The sequence below is a fragment of the Columba livia genome, chromosome 15, assembly GCF_036013475.1.
Source record: "Columba livia isolate bColLiv1 breed racing homer chromosome 15, bColLiv1.pat.W.v2, whole genome shotgun sequence".
NCBI classification, from domain to species: Eukaryota; Metazoa; Chordata; class Aves; order Columbiformes; family Columbidae; genus Columba; species Columba livia.
The window spans coordinates 11,743,577-11,767,081 of record NC_088616.1 but is presented as its reverse complement, the minus strand read 5'-3'; the positions used below and the strand labels follow the sequence as shown (position 1 = coordinate 11,767,081).

The following is a 23,505-nucleotide window of genomic DNA, read 5'->3' as shown; positions in this document are numbered from 1 at the left end:
TAAAAGTACATTGTTACAACATTAATCATCAAACATCTGTACACGAGGTCCCTTCAGTGACTGCACTCTGTTCAGAGTATTGTTCACTTTCAATTTGAATTCACCAAAATTCTGGCCTAGAAAGCCCCTTCCAGAGCTCCCTCCCCAGCTGTAGCTTTGCACTTCTGATTGCCCTCGCACCAACGTGTTCATCACATAATTTTTCTTTCAGCGCAAGATCACAGTCCTGCCAAACGACAATATTGCTCGGCTGCTCCTCCTGCAATACCTGACCAGTGTGTCGGAGCAAACCAAGACATACACTGCCGCCGACTGGAACAGCACCTTCCAAAACGAGCTGTACTACCTGCGCCCTGTCATCAATGAATCCACGCTTGCCCTCATTGTGCCGCAGGACTATGATTCCTTAGTTGCTGTGTAAGTCCTTTGGGCATCGCTGAGACCTCTATTGTGCCAGTAAACAGGGCAACACTGTTCCTTGTGGAGACAAGTTGAATTCTGAAAGGTAGATGATGTGCTGCCAATCTCGATGCCTCTAGTCTGGGCTCTCACCCACACCTTAGTAATTTTCTCAGAAGTTTAAGAAGAAGTTACAGAGCTGAGCCATATCAAATCTAGGCCTTGGTCCACAGATGCTATTTGTACAATAGGGGTGGAATATTAAGTCCCTCAGTAGAAATTTCCAGGTGAAGGAACACAGTATCTTGGAAAAGAGCTATTCTTCTTGTCCAAAGCTCCAGTCAGAGGAAGTTAAAAAGAACTGGTCATCCCGTATATTTTATCTGCGTTCTTGTTCTTATCCACCCAGTGTTACTGCCCTTGATAACACTTACGGATACATGACTGAGTCCTCTAGAAGAGACGTAGCACTCTGGATTACACGGAACCTCCAGATTTTGAAAGGTAACTCTGGGAAGGCGCACATCCCAGCTACCAGATTCCTCCAGGGTAGCAGGGGCTCAGCTGGTCGACTGCCAGGGTGTACTAAACAGCAAAAGGCGAGCACTAGAGGGCTGTTCAACTGGAGAAATGTTGTCTTTCCAAGGCTACCTCACACCAGGATGCCTTGTTGATCTCTGATGGCAGTCCCGAGACACGTATGGGATATCTCTGATATCTTGACCTGATCCAAGGATCCTCATTTTTCTCTCTTCTCTCTGTGCTATTTATTGCACATTGATTTTACTTTCTCAAGGTACAAATTCCCATTTCACCTTAAAAACTACAAATCCCACATAGTCCAGCATCCTATATCCAGCGCTAGTCAGGAGCAGATGGACAGGTAGGAGTAAAGGAACCCAACCAGCAGAATCTGGAGTTTCCCTGTTACTTTCCCCTGGTTTCCAAGTGATTTGTGGCTCACACTTTTCCTGAGCCAGAAGTGGCCATTTGCGGCGATTAGAGACGACGCACTGCAGTGTACCAGTAAACAGGCAGCTTCTCTTTCAGTCCATTGGGATCTGAGTTTTTCCCTTTTCTGCCATGACTGTAGTGTTTAAAAAGAAGGATGTAGGGCGGTGGGTGATTCATTAAGGCTCACTGCATCTTTTTCCCACTTAGCTGGTCCAACCAAGTCCACTACTGAATGGATACGAGTCACCTGGAAATCCTTCTTCCACGATATAGCCCTCCAAGAAGTCACAGCAATCATCACCAACACTGACCTTGTAAGTATGATCCCTACAGTTAGTGCATAGCACTAACTGGGGCTTCAGAAATGTTTATCATACAGTAGAGAGCATTAATGAATTTAATTTCAAGATTTGTAATAGAATATACACCCACTTCTCCTCAGCAACTCTAAAACCAGAAATAATAGTATGTTTTCAACTAGCAGGACATTGAAAGAAGCTCCAGTTTGGAATGGACACCCTCAGATAGTCAAAATGAAAATAGATGTCAGCGTTTTGAATCCTCATGCTGGAATAGCTTTGCCTAGGATGTGAGAAATAACTTCAGGATAGAAGCAAACCTCTACTAATCATCGCATCTACATAATTTGCAAAAAGAAAAGTGTGAAAATTGTGAAAAAAACTATTTCAGGCAGTTCTAGTGAAGGGGAATAAGCTCATCTTCAGTTGCTGCCATTACTATCTCCTAGGGCAAAATTCTGGATGTGCTGAGCATCCAGCAGCTGGTGGAATATGGTCTGACTTCTGATGCGCTGGTCAACGTGACCACAATGCAGAACATCCTGACTGTCCTGAGAGGTGAAAATCTCCAAATTCCAGTGCCTAAAATGAGTGAATTCCTGATGAAGTTCAACCTGGCTCTGACACAGGTATTGTAACTTGTATTATAAACATTTTTCCCCTCTAAAAAAGTAGGGATTCAGATGATGTGTGAGAATGTCCTGCTCCTGGTGGCAGGTAAAACAAGGATGCTGATGAAGAGGAGGCATTGTCCCCCTCAATGTGTTCCCACCAAACAGCTCCAGGTAACCCACATCTCCGCTCCCCATAGGATGGCACCATGGGCATCAGAAACGACGTGAGGACGGAAATGCTGACAACGCTCTTCACGGACCTTTCCAAGCACTTCTATAAATTTGCTGATCTCGACTATGAATTCTGGTTCCTGAAGAACCTCAGATTTCTCTTGCCCAGCATAAACGTGGATCTGCTGCAGTTAATCCCAGCAGACCTGAGCTTCCCAGCCTACACAGCCATGTGAGTACCGCAGCCCAAGTTTTAGCATCTTTCCCAGCAAAAGACCATGCTGGTATTTCATGTGGATTAATATATAAGTCTCAACTTGATTTTTGTTGTAAACGAGATTCAGGCATCATTTTCCAAAAATGCAGTTGTTGTGCTCTTGGGTATCTCCACATACCCTCCACCGGGACAGTTTTCTCCGAACGAGGTGCACGCCAACTCTCCATGCCTCAGAAAGCTCATAACTCTTGCACTTCTTGTTATTGCCATTATTGCTGCAACATATTACAGCTGAGGCAATACTTGTACTACATTTTGTCATAAATCATTTTATTACTTTATTCATTACAACTCTCTAGAGTCTCTGGCTGATGATATCTCATTTTTCAACCCCTGCAGAGTGAGAGGCCTGGATAACGTCTTTCTAGAGCTTCCACAAAACACATCCCATGCTGTCTACCTCTTCATCAAAAGGATCCTGGAAGCTCAACTTACTCTTTCAGGTACTGGTCTGCTTTCGGTGATGCTCCACGGCATATTTGAATTGTAGCCGTTTGTCGCATCTGTGCTAAACTTTCTGCCAGCTGCCCATCCTTCCTTGGTTCAGAAAGGAATTTACTCGCAGGAGCACGTACAACATGAGTACATTGCCCAGTTCTCTCAGTCATTGAATACTGACTTTCCTCTGAAACACCAAATACTGATTGCAGCTTATAATCAAAGAACCAAAACGGTTCAGCATCTGTTTTCTTCCAAGATGCCTCAGCACCACAGCTCTCCCAGTAACGCCCCCACCAGTAAGCCCCAGTAGCTGCCAGAGCCACCCAGCAAAGAGCGACTCGCTGTGCCCAAACCAGCCCCACACCCGACAGGACCCACAGCCCGGCCTGTCACCCACAGCTCCCCATAGACCTGGTTTTCAGCCACGTTGTGACAAAAAAGATCATTTACCATGATGTACTGACAGACTTCTTGTGCCTTCTCAGAAAAGGTATTTCCTGGCACGTATGACAGCAGCCGAAGTTTCTTGAAACTCATCTTCTACAGATTTTCACATTTTGCTCCTTACCGTGACCTCACTGACTTCTACAAGGACTTTAACGGGGTAAGGACATGCGTAGCTCTGACAGCACAGAATTTCAAGTTTGTGGAAAATCTGGGGCTATATTTCAGTTCTGGCATGACTTCAGAGAGTCAAAAACATTGTCTGGATATTTTTATTATAACCTTCAGACATAACCCTACAGTTTATAATCCTTTTATCCTTGTTTCTGCCAACACTGACACTCCAAGACTAGAAATCAAGACAAACCCCTGACTCACAAAGAGCTTTTTCTTACAAGGTCTCCACACTCAGCAATGTAAAAGGTATCATAAGTTTTGAATGTTTTGCACAAGCTGAACTTTGAGGAGGAATCATCCTCTTCCATATTATCCCCAAGGGAACATCCTCACCAAAGATAGCAGGAGAACAATTAGCGCACAAGCAAATGACTTTCTAAGTCCATATTCTTTCTTCTGTGTTTTTCTTGTTAGTATGAAGTTCTTGACCTTCTGTCTGCCAGACAAATAGGAGAGATGACGGTGCTCACAAATGCATTTAAGAGGGAACGCCTCGCTGTCCAGATTTTGCTGGAGATGGAGAAACGCTCCTTTGAGGAGCTCACTGAATTCATTAAGGCGCTGAATGCTGTAGCAGAACAGGTACGGTAAAAGCTTCCACCCCAGAGAACAGCATCCTGTTACAAGTCGCAGAAATACTAAAAATGCCACAATGGAGACAAACTCTTCTTCTTACACCAAGGTAAACCTTGGGCTCTAGACTGGCAACTGCTAAAATCAATTTTGATGTGCTGGTTGTGTTTGCAGAGGAATCTCACTGTCCTTCCTGACCCCCGGATTCGTGAGCTGCTCTTCGATTTGCTTTTTAAATCTTTACCACTCAGCACCTTTACAGCCCACGAATACGCCTTCTGGTTTGGTTCGGAACTGCAGCTGTTCCTGCCAGCGATGAACACCAAATATCTGCAGCTCCTGCCGCTGGATATCGACTGCCAGTCCCACCAAACCCTGTGAGTCCCAAGCAACTGCCTTTCCTAAGGGTGCCCGAGCTCTTGCTGTCTTGTCAAACCAACAGTGCTGCTTTCCCCAGAGTATCTGATATTTACTGCTTTTAGTGCATTAAGCTTCACAACAGCTTTGCATCAACCAAAACCATTCATCAGATTAGCATCAAGTGTCTGAGAATACCATCATTTTATTTTCCAAGACATTGCCAAGGGAATAAGGAGGAAAAGAACAGTTTGATTTAGACCAAGTAAAACATTTCAGTTTTACTGCCACTAGTACTTTCAGCTCATGTTTCCTATGAACCTGACTTTCTCCCCCAAAGGGAAAGTGCCCTCTGCAGATGTTTAGTCCATAACCTGCTTCTGTTCTTGTGTCGATACAGCGTGCGAGCAATGGGCAGAGTGTACGAGCATTACACCCACGAGCAGAGACTCTCCATCTGTGACAGAATACACAACTTTCTGGAGGCCTACCGGAACACTCAAGGTATAAAAACACACACTACTCAAGAGCCCTTCTTCTTCTCCCATTGTAGAATTTAATCTTGCTGATTGGCAAATCCTTCCTGGCTTGCAATCTTCTAACCCAAAAAACTATGCACAAGCAGAGTGTTTCGACTGCAAAAAGGTAATTGTGTAGACCCTCTGTGAAGTCCACTAGGATTTTGTTGTTGCAATTAATTTTACACGTTAAGTCTCTGGATGCTCCAGTGATCTAAGAGTCCTAACACAAATTAGGCAACAGACAAGAAGATGCTTTCTGATGTACTGTGTGTGCTCCCATTGCTCCATCACCCTGCTGAAACCAGCTGAGGTGCATTGGATGTTCCTCCTGTCCCATCACTGGACAGGATTTGTGTTTCCAGGCTGACTAACAGCTGACTGGGGGTTCTTCTGCATTTCAGGTGTCACCTGTTCCCCAAACGCAAACAGCAGCACATGGATTGCTGTCAACTACGGCTATTTCAGTGCCTTCACCACTCTGCACGACTTCTCTTCACTCAACCCGAATTTCAATGGGGTAGGTCACACACTGAAGTTTGCTCCATCTGAGCGTTGTCAGCTCCTTTCTACATAAATACAGCTGATCCATAACTTCTGGCCACAGCACTGCCGCTGATGCCTGTTATAAATATCCAGGTGTTTCTGTGTTTCTTTTCAGATGTCAGCTCTGGAAAACCTGTCACCAGCTCAGCTGGCACAACTAATGCTGGAAACAGGGGCTCTGGCTGATGAAACAAGGGTGATTCCCATCCTGGACAACCTCCGCACACCAGCAGATCTCGCCAAGTTCTTTGCCACACTAAACAACGTGGCACCGGTAACTTCCCTTATTGTGCTCCAAAGCTTCTGCACCCAAGTGCTGCAGCTCCTTGAATCAACACCCGCTGATGTTTGATAGTCAAACCCCAGCCCCAAAAAGAGGGGCTCATCCTGCAGCCCCACTCAGACCTCAGAGGGAAACCTACCTGAGACAAGGCTGTAGCTGAGCTCTTGCCCAGCTGTGCTGTAAGGCCTGGGGCTGTAGCAGTCGCTGGTCTCCAGACACCAAGCGGTTCTTGCTCCAAGGGTCTATATGAACCATGGCAGGATGCAATGGGAACGGTCAGCATAGCTGAGTATTGCTCAGGAAAACAGACCTACAACAAGCACTAGGCAAATGAAGGGAGAGATACGAAATAATCCTGAAGAGTACTGAGGAAAGCTCAGCATGATAAATTACTCGTCAACTATACTGAAAAGCTGTCGTGTGATTGCAGGTGGAGCTTCGGAAGAGCGACCTTGCCTATCTCCTGCTAAGCACGGCCTTGCGTAAAATAGCTCCCGGTTTTCCCCAAATGAAAGCTGGTGGTTTCGCTGACTGGTTTCAAGATACTCTACAAAACGTGCTGCACGCCGTGAATGAGACGATTGTTGCAGAGATACCTGTCAATATTTCATGTGATTCCTATCAGCAAATGTGAGTCATCCATTCCACACACATTTATCTTAACTGAGCATTTCTATTTCCCTACACTGTATATGATTTTCACATAGGTAGGCCATGTTCAGTCTGATCTGAAAACACTTTGCAGTTACTTCTTAAGAACATCTCTGATAAGGTCTTTCCATAATGCATAATGATGAAAGCTATTGAATTCTTTCTAATGGAAAAGTTTTTGTTGTTGGAAAATTAAAATTACTTCCCATGACCATCCTGACATTCCCTTCTGCAGGTTGAAGGGTTTCAACAAAATCTATGCTGACATCCCCACAGAAAATATTCCCCACGTTTTTGGATTCTGTAAAACCTTCTTGACATTAAAAGTGAAATCAGGTAATGGCATAAAAAAATCTTAATTTGGGGATGTCCTTTGAAAGCTTTCCAGCTTGAGAAGCAGCAGAGATTCCTGTAGGAACGTCTGAGATGCTCTTGATGACAAGAAAGGGAAAGAAAGGAAATACTTACATTGTTGCTCCAACACTATGGCCTTTTCCTCTTATTGATGGATTCTCACAGCTCCTCCAGTATTTTGGATGGCTGGCTAGTACGTTTAACCATTGCCAGCTACATCAGGTTGCCCAACACTGTTAAAGATAAAAAGTCCAAATTTAGACTACAGCACAAAAAAATGTTATGAACTAATAATGAAGATTATGGTCTCTCTCATACAAATGTGAAGTTATTCTACTATCTGCAAAGGTTTAATGGAATTTTCTAGTGTTTGGGGTTCCCAGTCAGAATGTCAGGCAGCACTACACAGTCCCCAGCATTCCCAGTGTCGTTATTTTTCCAGGTGTTGCATGCGGCAGCGCAACCCAAAGCACTCAGAACTGGCTGGAAGTAAATCTTGGAAACTTTAGCAAATATGCTGAGTATCAGGACTTGATCACTTGGAACAAACACTTTGTTGGAGTAAGTATTTTTAGTTTATTTTTCACTACCATTCACCATGAGAATGTGGTGGTGTTCTACCATGAAACATGCTACCCTGCCAGGGTTTGCAAAGCGTTTGTAACGCCTTTACATTCCACACAGCATGGGACAAACATTTTTGTTAAAAAATACTCTGGCGTTAATGTTCAATTATCACAAACATTTTTACTGCTTTTCACTGCCTAGTGGCACTTGCAGGGCCACAGGAGATGGGACACTACACATCCTGATGGAAAAAGGACAAGTCCTGTTGAAATTCCAGCCCTGCAGATTTGTCCCGAGTCTTTGTGGGAACAGTGGCATTTACAGATCACTATCAGGTGATTAAAAAGGTTGTCGTCTGCTTTGTGCCCCTTTCCACAGGTAGATGTCTTGGACAAGTTATCCCCACCACAACTAGCATCCCTGACACTTTCAGCTGGTGCCATTAATGAGGAAGAGGAGATGTGTCCAATCCTTGCAAAACTGCACAAGAAACCATCAGAGGAAATCTATCAGTATTTAGACCAGTTCAACAGAGAGGCAGCCCAGGTAGGGGTGCTAACACTCTAAGTCCAGTGTAAACCCTTGCAGTTTGGACTTCAGCTACCCAGAATCTTAAAGACAATCTCAAAAATGGTTTCTAAGCTTTGGTCTCAGAGTCTGAATCACTGCAACAAAGCATATGGTGTAAAACCTGGCCCAAAGTATTCCAACGCCAGTGCCCAGGACTGAACAGCTGTGTGACACTCCAGTGCTCGTGGAAACACAGAGGTTGCACAAGCAGAACTACTGAACCTCATGATCTGCGGTTCAGTGGAGGCAGCTGATCCTCACAGCCATGTCTCACCTGTGCTTGAATGGTCAGCCTGCAGACAGCACTCTCAGGGAGCCCGGCATGGCAGAGCATCCCTGTGCCATCAGGGACACTGCTGACACTGCCAGCTGTCCCTTGGTGTTGGCTGCCTGCAGGGCAGCTTCACAGGACACCCCTAAGATGCACCTTCCCTTCTCTGGGACTCGCTCAGAGTTGTTTTCTACAATGCTATTCCTTGAGGCTTTGCACTTAGGTCCCATTTTAATCCTGCCTTTTCCCTGATGCTCATGACCTCTCTCTTCCAGCTGGGAATAACCACCATTAATAATAAGGATGTGAGGAAGAAGATGCTCACCCAGTTCACAGGAGACATTGAGGGAGAATTCCCAGCTTTCGGTCCTGCTGAATGGACTCGTTTGCTTGCAAGACTTTCTCTGCTACTGCCAAGTGCTGGCAAGGAAGACACCAAACTCTTCCTGTCCCACATCTCTGGTTGTGACAGTTTCCAAGTTCTGTAAGTACACAAGGGAAGTGTCCTCTTTACTGTATGTGAAGTAAAAAAGGGGGATTGTGAGGAAAGAGGAAGGAATTGTTGTGGCACAACTGTGCTAAAAACGTTGAGCAAGACAACATAATATACAGAAATGCTCCATCAGGCAAACAAAATAGCCAGGGCCAGATCTTCCCTCTGAGTAAAACTGTGCAAATGCAAGTAAAAAAACATTTGCTCATACAGCACAAAGTCAATTATAATTTCTATTAAATAGATTTTACCTGCTTGTAGAACAGTGCAACTGAGTGCAGTAAGATGAAAAAAATATCAGAAAGAGATGAGAGGAAATATCCTGTCTAATAAAACAGATTAAGCGGAGAAATAAACTCCAAAGGGCAGCACTGGAAGGAAATGGCACAGACAGTCACGTCTGGGCCACGCAGAGCAGGGCAGACCACGGTGCCAACAACACCCTGCTCGGACCCAGGAAAGATGCAGGAAAACAAGCAGCAGGGCTGGGCCCAGAACAGACATTCCCAATCTGGTCCTGAATTTGCCTTTTCTGGCACAACAGTATTCTCAGGGGCTGGCATGGCCCAGCTCTGCTTTTTGCATATGTACAGGACTTGGGTATCTATAGCAAATGGTTCAGATCTAGCAGTTCACATTGGCTACTCAGGAAATACTCTGAAATTAATCTGGCAACACAGGGACTGAGGCTAATTACCCATCCATGAGCCGTTCAGGGGGTTAACATCAAGGAAGCACACACAGGGATCACTAGGGGAGGCTGTACTACCACAGTCTCTAAGGATTTCTGACAACAGCCAAGACAAACACCTGCACAGTGCTAATCCTGCCCCACGGCACAGATCTCTCAAACGCCCTTGGCGGTCCTGTCTTTCACATACAGATCACAGCCACGAAGAAGTGAAGCAACATGCCATTTCATAATGAGAAAGCTTTCCCTTTCTCTTCCCCTCTTTCATTTTGTGAAATTATTCAAGCTGGAGTAACATCTCTCCCTTCTATAGCATCATGGCACCAGCTGGACAGCAGGAATTAAATCTTTTCCATGTGATTTCCCTCCACAGCGTGTCCTCCTTGAGCCAGGTGTACACGGCCCTGTTGCCCGTGAATCAGCAAGACATCTCCAGCGCTTTGCTGACCTTCCTTGAAAGCCAACACACCACCACAGGTAACTTGAGCCAAAATCTAAAATAGGTTTCCAACGTTCCTGCGCATTCTGGCAAACCGCGAGGGAAGGCAAGTGACACTCTCTTGTTCTCCTGTGCTGCAGGTTCCGCATGTGCTTTGGGCCAGGAAACAAGTCTGGAGTGGCTGCAAAAGAACTTGGGGGCATTTGCAGCCAATGCTCGTTATGAAGATTTCACCCGATTAATGACACATTTCAGTGGGGTTAGTTTGTTTTCTGACTCAAACCTGAGAGCTTTGCTTTTGCTCAGGTTTAACAACCTGCTCTGCTCCAGCTCCATGCATGCACGAGGCTGAGCACACTCCTAAATGATCTCATCCGGTAAATGGACATCACTCAGCCACAGCAGAGCTCTTCTTCCCAGCGCGGGGAATCCAGCCAGCTCTCTGGCTTAGGTCTCTGCTTGTCAGCAACATTTCCCTCTGATCACATCCCATTGGTTTTGCAGTTCAGCATAAGGGACAATCTCACCGCTACCCAGCTCGCCCATGTATTTTTTGACTCCGGCATCCTGGATGACCCCAGCATGGTTGAAACCCTCCTGGTCTCCCTGGAAAGCAAGCCAGCTCTGGACATCTCTGCGTTTGTCGCTGAGTTTGTGGCCAGAGCTTCTCAGGTAAGATACAGCCCCATGCTCTGGATTTGCTGGGAAATGCCTGCTCACAGGAATGTTGTTTTAGTACAGAGAACTGCGAGAACAGCATCTTGCAGAAACTACCAGGCTTCAGCCCATATGGACCTAGAGAATATCTTCCCAGAGCTGGTTCCCCTGTCAAATGCTTTATTACACACACACCCATATTCTTGCCACAGCAAGAACTGAGAAACAGTTTCTGCTCACAGCTGATCTGTGTTCTTGCTTTGTTTTGCAGCAAGGCATAACATCCCTGGCAAACGTGCAAGTTCGAGATGCCATGTTCAGTGCCATCTTTCACAAACTCCAAGGCCAATTCCCTACTTTTAGCATCGCCCAGTACAAGGACTGGTTCCAGAACAAGCTCAGTTTATGGCTGGGCAGCATAAATGCCTCTGCCCTTGCAGCTATCCCAAGGAACATACCTTGTAGCATATACCAAATTATGTGAGTACTTCATTGCCTGCATTCACTTCAGCTTTTACTTTCACTTCAGCTTTTGCACAAAGCAAGAGAATTCCCATCAACCTGCTTGATCCTGTCTAAATACAGAAACAAAATTATATTGCAGCTCTTAAAATCCCAGATTTAGCCTTCCTTCTGTTTTCACCCCCAACAGCTTCACTCTCTCTCAGCTCCAGTTTCTGAACAGTGCTGTGTCATCTCTATCCAACTACAGATTTCGCATAAATAATAATTACAATGCAAATTAATCTGAAGAAAGAAGTTTGGTTACCACTGAGAAAAAAACGCTGTAGACTGCAGAGTTCTCGTGTGCAAACTTGTGGTGAGTTCAGTCACCAAAGCCAAGGCTTTCCTGCTATAACAAACCTGCTTTCCTCTCTCCCATAGAATGAGCGGCTTAGACGGCAGCTTTCAGCAGATGTCCCCTGCGAGCTGCCAGGATGTTTACAGCTTTGCAAAGAGCTACCTGTCTGCGAAGGCTTCTCAAGGAGGTACGCTGAAGGTGCCCTGCACTCTCTTTCTCCTTGAACTTCCCTGTGTCTCTGTCAGAAGCAGTAACACACTCACAAAATTACAGGATGCTGGCCATTTACCCATAAAAAAGACAATCCAGCTAAAACTGGAAGATGTCATCTGCTTTTTGCTCTATAGCAAGGAGAAAAGGAGAACAAAAGTGTCTGAAAGAGTAGCTGTGTTCCTCCCTGAGTCAGGACAAGTGTCAGTGACTACCCCTCACCATCTGAGAACTGGACTATCACTGGTACCATTCCAGCTGCCATTGCCACAACATCCAAGAATCTCCCCTATTTAACATTCTCCTGTATCAGCACAGTCATACTGTTCCCACAGAAGAACCACAGGACTGAACAGCTGGTTGTATCACCCTTGAATTATGCTTTGTTTAAAAGGCGGCCCGTGCGTTGAGAACACCAGAGGAAGCTTGGGATGGCTACAAACAAACCTGGGCTCCTTCAGCTCCCTGGCTACATATGAAGACCTGACCGACATGAACGCGGATTTCAGCTCCGTAAGTGACTCTGCAAGACAGAACCCAGCACAAGCCCCAAATCCGTCCTGACAGCCTTTCACGGGTAGAAAGTACTTGTTGCCATGAGGCAAAGCCAGTGATTTTAACGTTTGTTTTCACAGATCGATGCTGTGGCCGGACTCAGCCCCAGGCAGCTGGCAACTTACACACTGGCCAGCGATGTCCTGCGGGATGTGGACAAAGCAGGCAAGGTCTTCAGCTCCCTGAGCTCTCACAACCTCGGGGATTTCATGGACGCATTCAATGCGGCTGCAAAGCAGGTACCAACTTCACCTCCGTATTCAAGAGGCTGGAATAAAACCGTTTAAACACGAACTGCATACTAATGTGGGAGATGGGGTTCCAGGTGTAGGAAATAGTCTGGGTCCCAACCTGGAGGATAACTTCTTGGTTCTCAGCTTGACCCATTTCTACCAGTCCTGCCCCTAATATTAACTCAAATGCACATTTTCAATGATGTCTTTTTCTTTTGGTTGAAGCATCATCTATCTCAGCTTCCTCACAGTGACGTGAGACGATTCATCCTGGGGCAGATCTTCTGTCACTTAGGCACAGTATTTGAGCTCTTCTCAACTGAGGACTACATTGCCTGGTTTGGGAGAAGGCTCAGCCTCTTCCTCAGCGGCCTCAACGCACAAAATCTCGGCTTCTTACCCAGTGACATGACATGTGACTCTCTTGCAGCCATGTAGGTATCAAGTGCATTACTTCAGTGACACTCGTCTTCTCTCTTTGCCTGTAAAGATGGGAGCCCAACCACTGGGCAGGGAGAGCAGCTTCCACTATCCCAAAAAAAACAGTGCCAAACCTGAGATTCTCATCTGGCGAATATCATATGATCTTACTCAGCTACCACCGCAGTTTCACATTTCAGGCCACAAATAGAAGACTCTCAGAGATTCTCTTTCACTCCCATACACCTGCAAACCCACATAAAACCAACCAAGTAGCCTAATCCCCTGAAGAAGCAGATTTGGTCACACTCTGATGGATGAGTCTGTTCCCCACCATGGAGTGGAAACATCCCCTGAATACAGCCCTAACACCTCTCTGCTCACTGTCAGAGAGCTCTGCAGGTCCTGTCCCAGTGGCTGTGCATTATTTGGTTGTGGCTGGCTTACCCTGACTGTCCTTGTCCTGCAGAGTGAAGATCCTGAATGAACATGAAGCCCAAGGGCCCTATGAGAATCCAGAGCACATCTACTCCTTCATCAAGAGAGTTCTTCACTTCCAGCTGCAGAACTCAGGTAACAAATGTCTGGGCCTGTTTGTCTCCAGGTACGCAGGTGAAAAGATTCAGACACCTCATAAATGTTCTTGACTTCAGGTGACATGCAGACCTGTTCTTTCTGTGGGAAAGAGTAATTTTATCATTTTAGCAACCTGACAATTCAATGCCTAACCAATGCTAGGTCCTCAGGGTCCCCTGAAGCTGGTAGACAGAGAATTGTCTCTGCCTTTGGATAAGCTGCTTCCCTGGGGGATAAATGTGCTGAATCTCCTGCTAATTCCTAATGGAGATCACTCCTCAGACGGCCGCTCAGCCCTTCGGCTCGCAGTGGTCTCAGAAAGGTACCACTCTCCTCTCTGGGGACTGAAACTTCTCTCAGCACAGAGAGCTGAGGTGAAAAAGCAGCAGCTGTATCAAGAATGAGACTGGAGCATGCTGGTGTTGCAGGAATCTGGCAACCCCAATGTGCTCAAAGGCTCCAGGATTCCCCCACCCCCTGTCTGATTGCAACTGGATCTCACAGAAAGCTCGTAACATGAACTATAATATATATTTCACTGCTAATGGCAACTCACAGTATGGCACGACTCAGTGATGCAGTGAAAGAAATTACGCATCTTCTGAGCTCTGCCTTTCCTTTTGTAGGCTCTGCCTGCACACAGGGCGCTGCAGCGGACAGGGAATGGTTGCTGCGGTATTTTGGTTTATTCGCTGCCTTTGGATCATACTCGGATTTTGCAACACTGAAGCGCAACTTCCATGGGGTAAGGACTAGATATTAAATATCTGGCATTTTATTCTTAGCCATGAAAGAAGCTGACAGGAACAGAGTTCAACAGGATTAGCTTGTTATTTGTGTTGCGCACTTTCTCCTATGTGGTCCTATTTTTTTTTCATTAAGTTTATTCTTGTTAAGTTTTAATGCTAAAACAGTGTCAAAACACTGCCTCTAGGAGACAACATCACATCAAGAGAATATAAATTCCATAGGAAGACACGGATTTCAATGACAAGCTCCAAACAGCAGTGGCTGGTATGACACATGAAGAGCGTATATTAAATTATAAATGGTCTGCTGAGAACATTCTCACAAATCACCTGTCTAGCAGCAGAGAGCAGCTATTATTAAATTTAATCCCAGTAAACACTGCACTGCTCATTGTCTGAAATCATGTCCAGACAGAAGTTGATGTTCCTCATACGTCAAGGCTCAGTTGGGACAGATGCACAGAAGACTGCTGGGGCTTGGTCTCCAGGCCTCACCCTGTGCTCTGTCTTCTCCAGCACGACTCCCTCGACCTTTTCTCAGCCGAGGCCCTGGCCCAGCTGACTGCTCAGAGCAAAACCATCTACAGCCCCTCAGCTATCCAGGAGGTCCTGAAGGTCATTGGGGACAAGAAAGAGCCGCTCCAGTACCTCAGTGCCTTCCTAAAGGACTTCAATGCTCTTGTCCTAAAGGTGAGGAACACAAGTGTCTGTGACAAACAAGCCCTGGGGAAGCAGAACAGGTCAGAGAACTTTCAGACTTGCAGCTCAGGGATTTTCATGGCCAGACATAAAGTAAATGAGGAAGATAAGCCTAAAAGGAGTTCCTCCTGCTTCAGTATGATCTTGATCTCTGTCCAGCCCTTACTCTGGTTTAACTTCTGTGCACAGAACAGTATAAAAGGTTCTTCCTCAGAGAAACCCACCACTCCAACCTAGAGCTGGGATGTAAACAGCAAGGGTTTCTCTACCACGCATCTGTGGTAGTCTAGTGACTTAGAAAGGTTCCAAACCAGCCCCCTAAAATTGTTAACATCCATTAAAACATTTGTGTGAGCAAGCAAGAGAGAGACTCTGCTGCTTGCCCTGGTCCTACTGGGTTGAGGCTGTTCATACAACAAATGAACCCTGAGCTGAGAATCCTGAGCGTGCCCCAGGCTGGCCTCAGACACAGCGTGATCACCCTGCCAACCACTACAACAAAAACCGTGTGGGAGTGTAAGGGAAAGGAAATTCAAGCACCTGGCTTGTTTTTCTGTCCAACTCTGCTGACAAAAGAAAACCCGAATTGCCAAGGTCAACTCCCCAACAAGGCCACAGTCAGGTCAGATTTCCAATATTTATTGTTAAACAGAGAGGAAGGAAGGGGAGGAGAGAGCAAAGACAAGCAACAGTGGGTACTTTGCCAGTTTTCTCTTTATCACTTTTTCTGCTTAGCTTCAATATTGAAGGCTTTCTAACAGCTCTGCTCACTACCTGCTTCAATTTCATCCTCCTTCCTCAGAGCCCTCATGTCCTGGGAAGTGCTAAAGCTCGAGAAGCGATGCTAATGATGTCGGCCAAGATCATCTTCCCACAAATCCCCGACATGTCCCTGGAAGACACGTCCATGTGGCTGCAGAGACTGCGCGTTCTGCTCCCGCAGGTGAACGCGACGGTGCTGGAGCTGCTGCCGCGCAGGACACCCTGCCCGCACTACCAGGCGCTGTAAGTACCTGCAGCCGCTTCAGCTTCATGTTGCTACAAGGGCAGTCGCTCTTGCATCACGAGTTATTGATCATGCATCACTAGTTATTGATCAGGCAAGAGCTGCATTATACCTTCACGTTTGTCATTTGGTATAACCAAAATCAGTTGGTGAGTCTGCTGTAAAGGGGGAAATTTCTTGTAAACAGACACCAAATATTAATCCTTATTCTCAAGCACACCATAAATCAAGTTGCCCAGCAGAAAACAAAACTGATTACCCATATATGACAAGCCAGCTACCAAAACTTGCCACCTTTGGTTTATCAGCATTAAGAAGTCCTCTTCATCCCACTACACATCTCATGGAAATAATGTGTTATTTGGGTTGTTCCCCAGCATTGCAGCAATTGATGGCATCTACCCAGCTTTGTCAGCAAGGAAGAAACACGATATATATGCATTTCAAAAGGCCTATTTGACAGCCCAGTTCACAGACTCAGGTAAGGTGCCACACAGAAGTTCCCAGTGAAGCACTAGTATTTGTATGAAGCATCTTCCGTATTCCAAACATTTCAGATTTTTATGCCTAACAATCATACATCTTTCCAACACGGAGATTCAGTCACTTCTGCTATTCATTACAAACCCAGGAAGTTCACAACTCTATGAAAAAGGGCAATTCAATATTGTGCTTGGGAAGCTACAAGGAACACTGGTGTAAGGAGGGATGGTACAGAATGAATAGGATACAGGCAGAGAAATAGGACTTGCATTTGGTGTAACCATTTCCCCAGTCTGGGAGTGAATCAGAGTGCAGAAGATCAGCCCCTGCAGCTGCAATGGGAAGAAGATGAGCCATGTTAGCTGATATTTAATCAGTCACATGAAGAATGCCTAGATGCCTTCTCCAGTATACATTGTGGCTTTTAACTCCTCAGATCTATTTTGGTTACAGGATCCGCATGCCAGGATGGAACAAGTGGGACCAAAGACTGGTTACAGAAGAATCTGGGGGAGATCTGTTCAGTAGCTAAACTAAGTGACCTTCAACCCTTTTACCCAGACATTGTCGGAGTAAGTTTTACAAGTCTGTGCACTGCACAACAGAAAAATTAGCACTGGTTTCCAAACAAAACAGCCTCCTGGGCTTTGCATTTATAATAATCAGTAAGGGCAAGATGCAGGTGATTCCTCACACGGTTGCTGCATCTCTTACAGCAGGAATCAGCTTGGGGTTATATGGGAGAGATTATCAGATATGACCCACGTGCAGCATCAGGGGTTGAAATACACCTGCCAGCTGTTTGCTTCTCTCTTCACAGTCTCTCTTTGATCAATGATACTAATTGTTAATGCTGATTATCAGAACCAATGCTAAGAGCCTGGAATGCGTCTGAAATATAGAGGCATATTCCGCTGCAAGTGGCGAGGGGAACTTCTTTTAAATCATCTTTAAAATCAAACTGGCTTAAAGATCACAGGAAAATTGCTCATGTGGGTATTACCTTTCCTAATAACTCCAATGATTCTTCAAATTACACTTTTGTCTTCAAAAATACTACAAGTTATTTGCTCAGGTCTGCTAAAACAACAGATACATTCTAGTACTCTGAGTTTAGTCTAATCAGTAGCAATGGGTTGCACACCCTGAAGACACAGTAAATGAATCTTTCAAGCTGCCTGTATTATGGTGCCAAGCTGTAACTACAACAATGTAAAAAAGCATTAAGATGTCACAAAGGGCAACAGCAGCAAGACCAACAGGAACTGAATCCTGCTAAACTAATATTTGATTGGGATGTATGTACCTAAATGTTACTAGAATATTGGTTTCACAGCAAAGACAGCCATTGCACTAATGAAATAAGTACAACTTGAAAATCCAACAATTTTGCTTTCACGTGAAAACCAAAGATTTTCTCTTCATATGATGATCTAAAAAAAAGTCCTGCACAGCTGTAAAACATGTCTTAAGACAATGTTTTAACTTCATACACTCTGTAAGCCAGTGCTACTATTTATTACAATGCTGATTTTGTTTAAAGAATTCATGTGACACTACCTATCCAATCATCAATAAAAATCACGTTGAACAACCCACCTGGTCTGCTTCATCTTGTTCCTGACAACCCTGTTGATGGTACTTAACTAATTCAGGAGGTAGTGGTACAAATACACTAGTTGCTACTGGTTGAACTAAACAAAACAGTCTGTAATCCCCAAACATGAACCAGTTTGCTAACTCCCTACAGAGACAGTGGAAGCACAGCCCACAGCCGTATGCCAGGCAGACACACTGAGCTTTTGTAAGGGAGTTATAGCAACAAAGAGAACACTATTCTAACACTTAAATCTTAAATACCACCACTATCAAACTTCTCAACAACTCCCCTATTTACTTGCAGCTAAGTCCAAAGATAAACATACTGTTCTGTACCAAATATCCGGCAGAATCTTGAACACTCCTCTGAGCTGCCATTTCCCATTTACACCCCAGATCAATCCAACACTCCCACTCCTTCTGCAGCTGAAGCTCTGGAAGGAGAAATGCTGGTGTTCACTGTCTTGCAGACTTTCCCTGTGCTTCGCAAGCTCCCTGCCCCTTTAAAAATCCTTCCTTTTCAGCACGGAAAGTGACCTCTCTCTCTGAGCATACACTGATCTGAAAGCCCCTCAGGGTTTGGGGAAAGCCCCGATTCATCTCACCTCCTCGGCATGGTGCACTCTCTAACTTTTTAGCAATGGCCGCTTTGCTCTCAAATACAACGCTGAAAGGCTCTACCTGTGACTCTTTCAGAGCAGCTAGAAAAAAAAGCACCCTTTCCCCTCTTCAGCAAAATAAACAGTTCTATATGAGGAGTAATGTTACTTCAACACCACTTTTACAGAACAAGGTTGCCTTTTAACTGGGTAGACAAGGGCACACACATATTTGGTCTGGCCATGACCCACATCTTTACATTGCTAAAGAAGATATTGCATTTACATCGCATTACACAGCTCAGCTTCCTGTTGCTTTTTATTTAAATTCCCAGAGAGCAGACAGTCCTGTCAGGGCTAACACAAGGGGTCGGAATCCCTGGAACAAAAACCTACTGCCTAGTACAACAGGTGGAGAGAAGGACACAGTCTCAGCACACATTCAATTTTACAAACAATTGAGCTAAGCACTAATTACATGCCAGCCTTACCTGAAGCCCTTTAACCTGGTAATCATTATTTGGCAGTTTTATTTAGGGTCTTAATAACTGGAGTAGGTAATGTCCTGTGAACAGTCTCAGCCAAGTCATCCCTGCCAAAGGGATTAGCATGGAAAAGAGCACAGTTAGGAAATGGCCAAGACAGAGCAGGGAAAAGTGGGAGGAAAAAGGCAATGGAAGTGGTGAGGTGGAAGAGAAAGGGCTATTGCAGATGGATGCTGTGGACAGGAGACAGGGGAAGCTGAAGATTCAAAAGAACATTCCTTGGCAGATCTCAAATCAGGAAGTGTGAACCAGCCACAGGTTCTCAGGCAGTTTTATCAAATTCTCCTTAAACTTAGGAGGTACAGACTAAAACTAATTAACTCACTGAACACTTCACAGGCAAGGAACTTCTGCTGACACATGACAGCCCATTTCCAGGGGGACACCTGACATTCTCCCCAAAGGCTCTTCACACAAAACTGAAGAGTTTTTCACTCTCATCCTCCCAACAGACCTGGCACCAGACTGTTCCCACCTTACTGGTCCATAGGAAAACATGGATCTGCCCAGGCATAACCTGCTTTTTGTCTCCTTCTCAAAGAATACTGCCCACAAACATCTGTGGTACCAGAAAAACATTCTCTCTCCCTTGCTGTCTGCTAGAGAACTTTGCTTTAGAGCCACTTGTGAGCCACAGCCTTGACATAATAGCAAATATCACCCTTGGACAACTCTTTTACGTGTGTTTCTTCTTAGTTTAAAGTTCCCGATCTCAATACCCCAGAGGAGATGGCACAGCTGACTGTTAACTCAACACTGACCAGCCTGGAAGACACACTCTCAATCCTGGCAATACTCGAATGCGGATCCTATAACACCATAGACAGATACATGAGCCAGTTTAACGCATGTGCTCGCCAGGTCAGTCCTAACAAATTCCAGGTATCTCCAGTTCCCACGTCACTGCACTGGGGGACAGTCTGTGCCATGATTAATTAATTGCCTTCACTGCACAAATCACATTGCACTCTGCACATCACGGCAGCCACCCACACGTAACAGAGCTGAAAGGCACAGAGAGAAGCTGGCGTAAATATTTACAACCTTATAAGAGATCTCAGCAAGGGGCAACCAAGAAAATAGACTTAAAGCCTGGATATGGACAGGCAACTAAAATATTTAATTTTGTTTGGATAACACTGCAGAAGTTCCCTCAATAGCCTTTTCTGACTTAAATGCTTATCCCAAACCTCAAGCCCCATTGATGGTTCTGCTCTTCTTTATACCACAGGTAAATCTGAGCTCCTTGCCCAGCCCACTTGTTAGAGACGCAATACTGAAGATGGTGCTGCTAAAGCTGAGACCAGAACTCCAGCACTTCTCCAGCCAGCGCTGGGCAGGCTGGTTCCAGCAGCAGCTGCCCTTATTGCTGCCCAGTCTGAACAAAACCCACCTGGCATGGCTGGGAACCAACGTCTCATGTGCTTCCTATCAAGCCACGTGAGTTTACCGTGACTCAATGTGTGTTACCATGACAGCTCTGCAGTTAAGAGCCAGTGTTTCAGCTGAGAGCTCTGCATTTTGAATTTCTAAGATGGAAGGGCTGAGCTCTGACTCCCTCACTGTCCTGTTCATTAGCTGAAACCAAACACCGAACCACAAAGCAGGAACTGCGCAGAGATCTTCCAGGGCACTTGATTTGCTTGTCACTGTTGGAAAGTTGTGAGCAAGTCCCACACATTCTAAAACATTTTTCTATTCATATAAACGGAACTATTAATGAGTATCTTCTGTGAGGTCCAATTAAGAGATGTGACAGCCTTAGGCACCACCCAGAAGGCTGGAAACAGCGGGTCAGCTTCCTTAAAACTCCAAACAAATGCAGTTCCTTTCTGAAAATATTCTCTCTTATTTCCCAGAGTCAAAGGATTCAACATGAGTTATGAGTCCCTTTCACCTTCCAACAAAATGGACATATATAACAGCTACATTAAAACCTACCTGAGCCAACAATCACATCCTACAGGTGAGTGCACTAAAGAAGAATAATTCTAAAGACCAAAGGATAGAGAGTAATCACAGAGCTTGTTTCTAGGCTACAAAATACCTGTCATGATATAGTCCTTATCATGTAAAATAATGAATCTCACCTTCACTCAGGTGTGCACATGGCTGGAACCAACTTCACTGAGCAGGAACAGAGCAGGTCCAGACTTGATGTAAAGTCTCTTTGGAGCTGGTCCTGTCTAGGGGTCCTGCCTATACACATGGGGATATTTCCCAGAGTTAGAACTGGCTCTGATACATCTCTTAATTCAACAAATAATCTAAGAGTCAATGCCCATGGGAATGCTGTCCAATTTCTGTGCCTTTCATTAGCATCATCGCTGCCCTGAAAGGACATATGTTGTCCTACTTTGTAACGCTGCCTTGTCAATAGACCTGTAGGTTTTTTTCCTTTTTCTAGGGATTGCCTGTGACACCCAAAGAGGAATGAGAAACTGGATTGACATAAACCTGGGGAAATTCATAGAACAATCCTCCATGCAAGATCTCATTCGTTTCAATGCTAAATTTAAGGTACTGAGCTGAATGTCTGTACAGGGTGACTGGCAATGCCACAGCTCGTTCTTGGTAACAATGTGTCGCACTGGGCTTCAGGGGGATTAAAATTTCCCACACAAAGGCCCAAGAAGTCAAAAAATTTGCCTCCAGCTACCGCATCAGGGTCACTAATACATTCATAGGCCTTAATCCAGAAGAAGTGAACATAACACACATTAAAATTAAACTCTGTTGCTCACCCTGCCTTGGAGACACCACCATTTCTGTGCAGAATGAACACAACCCAAGTGGTGCTGATCAGCTTAAAAGTCTCTATTATGTAACTACTGAATGAGCAACTCCACATAATTTCGTATGAACACGCCTAATTACTGTATTATTATTTTCCCTGTATAGGAACTAAGTGCTCAGGGCCTGAAAGACTTGCTGGGACCTCATTTTGGGTTTCATCTTGAAGCAGGATCTTCACAAGAGCCATCAGCAGGTGAGAGAGCACTTAGGAATTACCATCGAGTTTTCCCTAGTTCTGACACCCTTATATATGCCTAGAATGCCAAAAAATTCCAAAAGGCTTGTACCTGCAGAGCAAAAGTACACAAAAAGGTTATTCCTTGCCTGCCTGATGGCAGATTCTCTCTCACTGTACAGAAAATAATAACTTAGAACATGAAAGAAAGGATGTTCCCAATTTTGCAGTGGGATCTGCTGGCATATGCTTGGCTGTAAGCTCAGCATCACCACACTGAATATCACACACAGGTTCAACTGGGAAGTCACACTGGGTTCACCGTGAAGGAGCAGGACTGTCACACACCGCGTGTTCCCCAGTGTTTTGCATAATTTAATTATAACCAACTTCGCAGATGACTTTCGCTCCTTCCCCTGGTAGTCTACACTAGTAAAACATTCCCAAATGGGCAGATGGGAAAGTCATCAGGAGGTGGAATGGTTATTGCAGAGCCCAGAACAGATCATTGTCTCTGTGGACCATCCCTGTGCAGTCAGAACTGATCAGGTGCCTTTATATTTATTTCAGCACCTCCTGTAACCGGAAGAGCAACAACATATATTAAAAATCACACATTTTGGATTTTTTACTGTGTTTTCCTCCTCTGGCTACTAAAAACTTTTTCGTAAGATGATATCCTCCTCCTAATAATGAGGTATTCTAGCACAGAGACTCATCAATCAACAAGGGTGTTTACTTTCTTCAGAGCTTGTTGCTTCTTAATAATCTAGAGGTGCAACTGCAGGATGTTAAAGACCTACAGAAATCTGCAGAATCTGGTGCATTTGTTGGTAAGTACATTGTCTAGAGCCCCATCTCCACACCTTAACCAGAGCTTTTGAAGCTGCAAGGACAAAACTCAACAATGCTCTGAGGATCAGGCCCCTGACACTTCCAGTTTCTCTTTGCATTCTGCCCACAGCTCTGCTCATTAACATCACAGGCACTTAGCACCTTCCATCTAGGTACCTCAGGGTGCTTCTACAAACAGTGCAAAGCTAGTTTTTTGTTAATAAAGCTCCTGTTAATGTGTATCACGTTGCATTCTGTAGAAGCCCAGATCTGCAAAGCTTTCCTTGCAAGGCCACTGACAGAGCAAAATCTCCAGCAGGGTCTGCAATCAAGGAGATGCCAAGTTCTCAACAAGCAACCTTGAAAAATTGTTACACCACTTTCTCCACTGCTTCTCGTATAAATAAAATTGTTTTCTTCAAAGAATTAATCATTTATCACACTGAGCTTGGTCTCTCTAACACCCCACACACCACAC

At 45.0% G+C, this 23,505-nt stretch overlaps 2 protein-coding genes across 2 annotated transcripts in view; both read left to right on the top strand.

The window, feature by feature from the left end:
• LOC110360243 (uncharacterized) overlaps positions 1-18,075 on the top strand; it is a 29,635-nt gene extending 11,560 nt beyond the window's left edge. The window contains exons 23-53 of the mRNA XM_065030634.1: positions 212-417; positions 809-903; positions 1,561-1,667; positions 2,102-2,281; positions 2,464-2,669; positions 3,054-3,157; positions 3,641-3,759; positions 4,191-4,358; positions 4,524-4,726; positions 5,107-5,210; positions 5,629-5,744; positions 5,886-6,044; positions 6,484-6,683; positions 6,940-7,040; positions 7,501-7,619; positions 8,004-8,171; positions 8,742-8,950; positions 10,024-10,127; positions 10,230-10,348; positions 10,594-10,761; positions 11,018-11,226; positions 11,632-11,735; positions 12,153-12,271; positions 12,394-12,552; positions 12,772-12,980; positions 13,436-13,539; positions 14,169-14,287; positions 14,808-14,981; positions 15,793-15,995; positions 16,374-16,477; positions 16,933-18,075. Of these exons, the coding sequence (XP_064886706.1) occupies positions 212-417; positions 809-903; positions 1,561-1,667; positions 2,102-2,281; positions 2,464-2,669; positions 3,054-3,157; positions 3,641-3,759; positions 4,191-4,358; positions 4,524-4,726; positions 5,107-5,210; positions 5,629-5,744; positions 5,886-6,044; positions 6,484-6,683; positions 6,940-7,040; positions 7,501-7,619; positions 8,004-8,171; positions 8,742-8,950; positions 10,024-10,127; positions 10,230-10,348; positions 10,594-10,761; positions 11,018-11,226; positions 11,632-11,735; positions 12,153-12,271; positions 12,394-12,552; positions 12,772-12,980; positions 13,436-13,539; positions 14,169-14,287; positions 14,808-14,981; positions 15,793-15,995; positions 16,374-16,477; positions 16,933-17,093 (4,620 nt within the window). The 3' untranslated portion in view covers positions 17,094-18,075. The remainder of the gene's footprint in view (positions 1-211; positions 418-808; positions 904-1,560; positions 1,668-2,101; positions 2,282-2,463; positions 2,670-3,053; positions 3,158-3,640; positions 3,760-4,190; positions 4,359-4,523; positions 4,727-5,106; positions 5,211-5,628; positions 5,745-5,885; positions 6,045-6,483; positions 6,684-6,939; positions 7,041-7,500; positions 7,620-8,003; positions 8,172-8,741; positions 8,951-10,023; positions 10,128-10,229; positions 10,349-10,593; positions 10,762-11,017; positions 11,227-11,631; positions 11,736-12,152; positions 12,272-12,393; positions 12,553-12,771; positions 12,981-13,435; positions 13,540-14,168; positions 14,288-14,807; positions 14,982-15,792; positions 15,996-16,373; positions 16,478-16,932) is intronic.
• A 1,878-nt stretch (positions 18,076-19,953) lies between these two features.
• Positions 19,954-23,264, top strand: LOC110360245 (uncharacterized). Its single transcript, XM_021290490.2, has 6 exons — positions 19,954-20,083; positions 20,454-20,662; positions 21,082-21,188; positions 21,630-21,742; positions 22,124-22,211; positions 22,764-23,264. Exons 1-6 carry the CDS (start codon positions 20,054-20,056, stop codon positions 22,862-22,864), a joined length of 648 nt encoding a protein of 215 aa, XP_021146165.2. The 5' UTR covers positions 19,954-20,053; the 3' UTR covers positions 22,865-23,264.
• Positions 23,265-23,505: the final 241 nt, after the last annotated feature.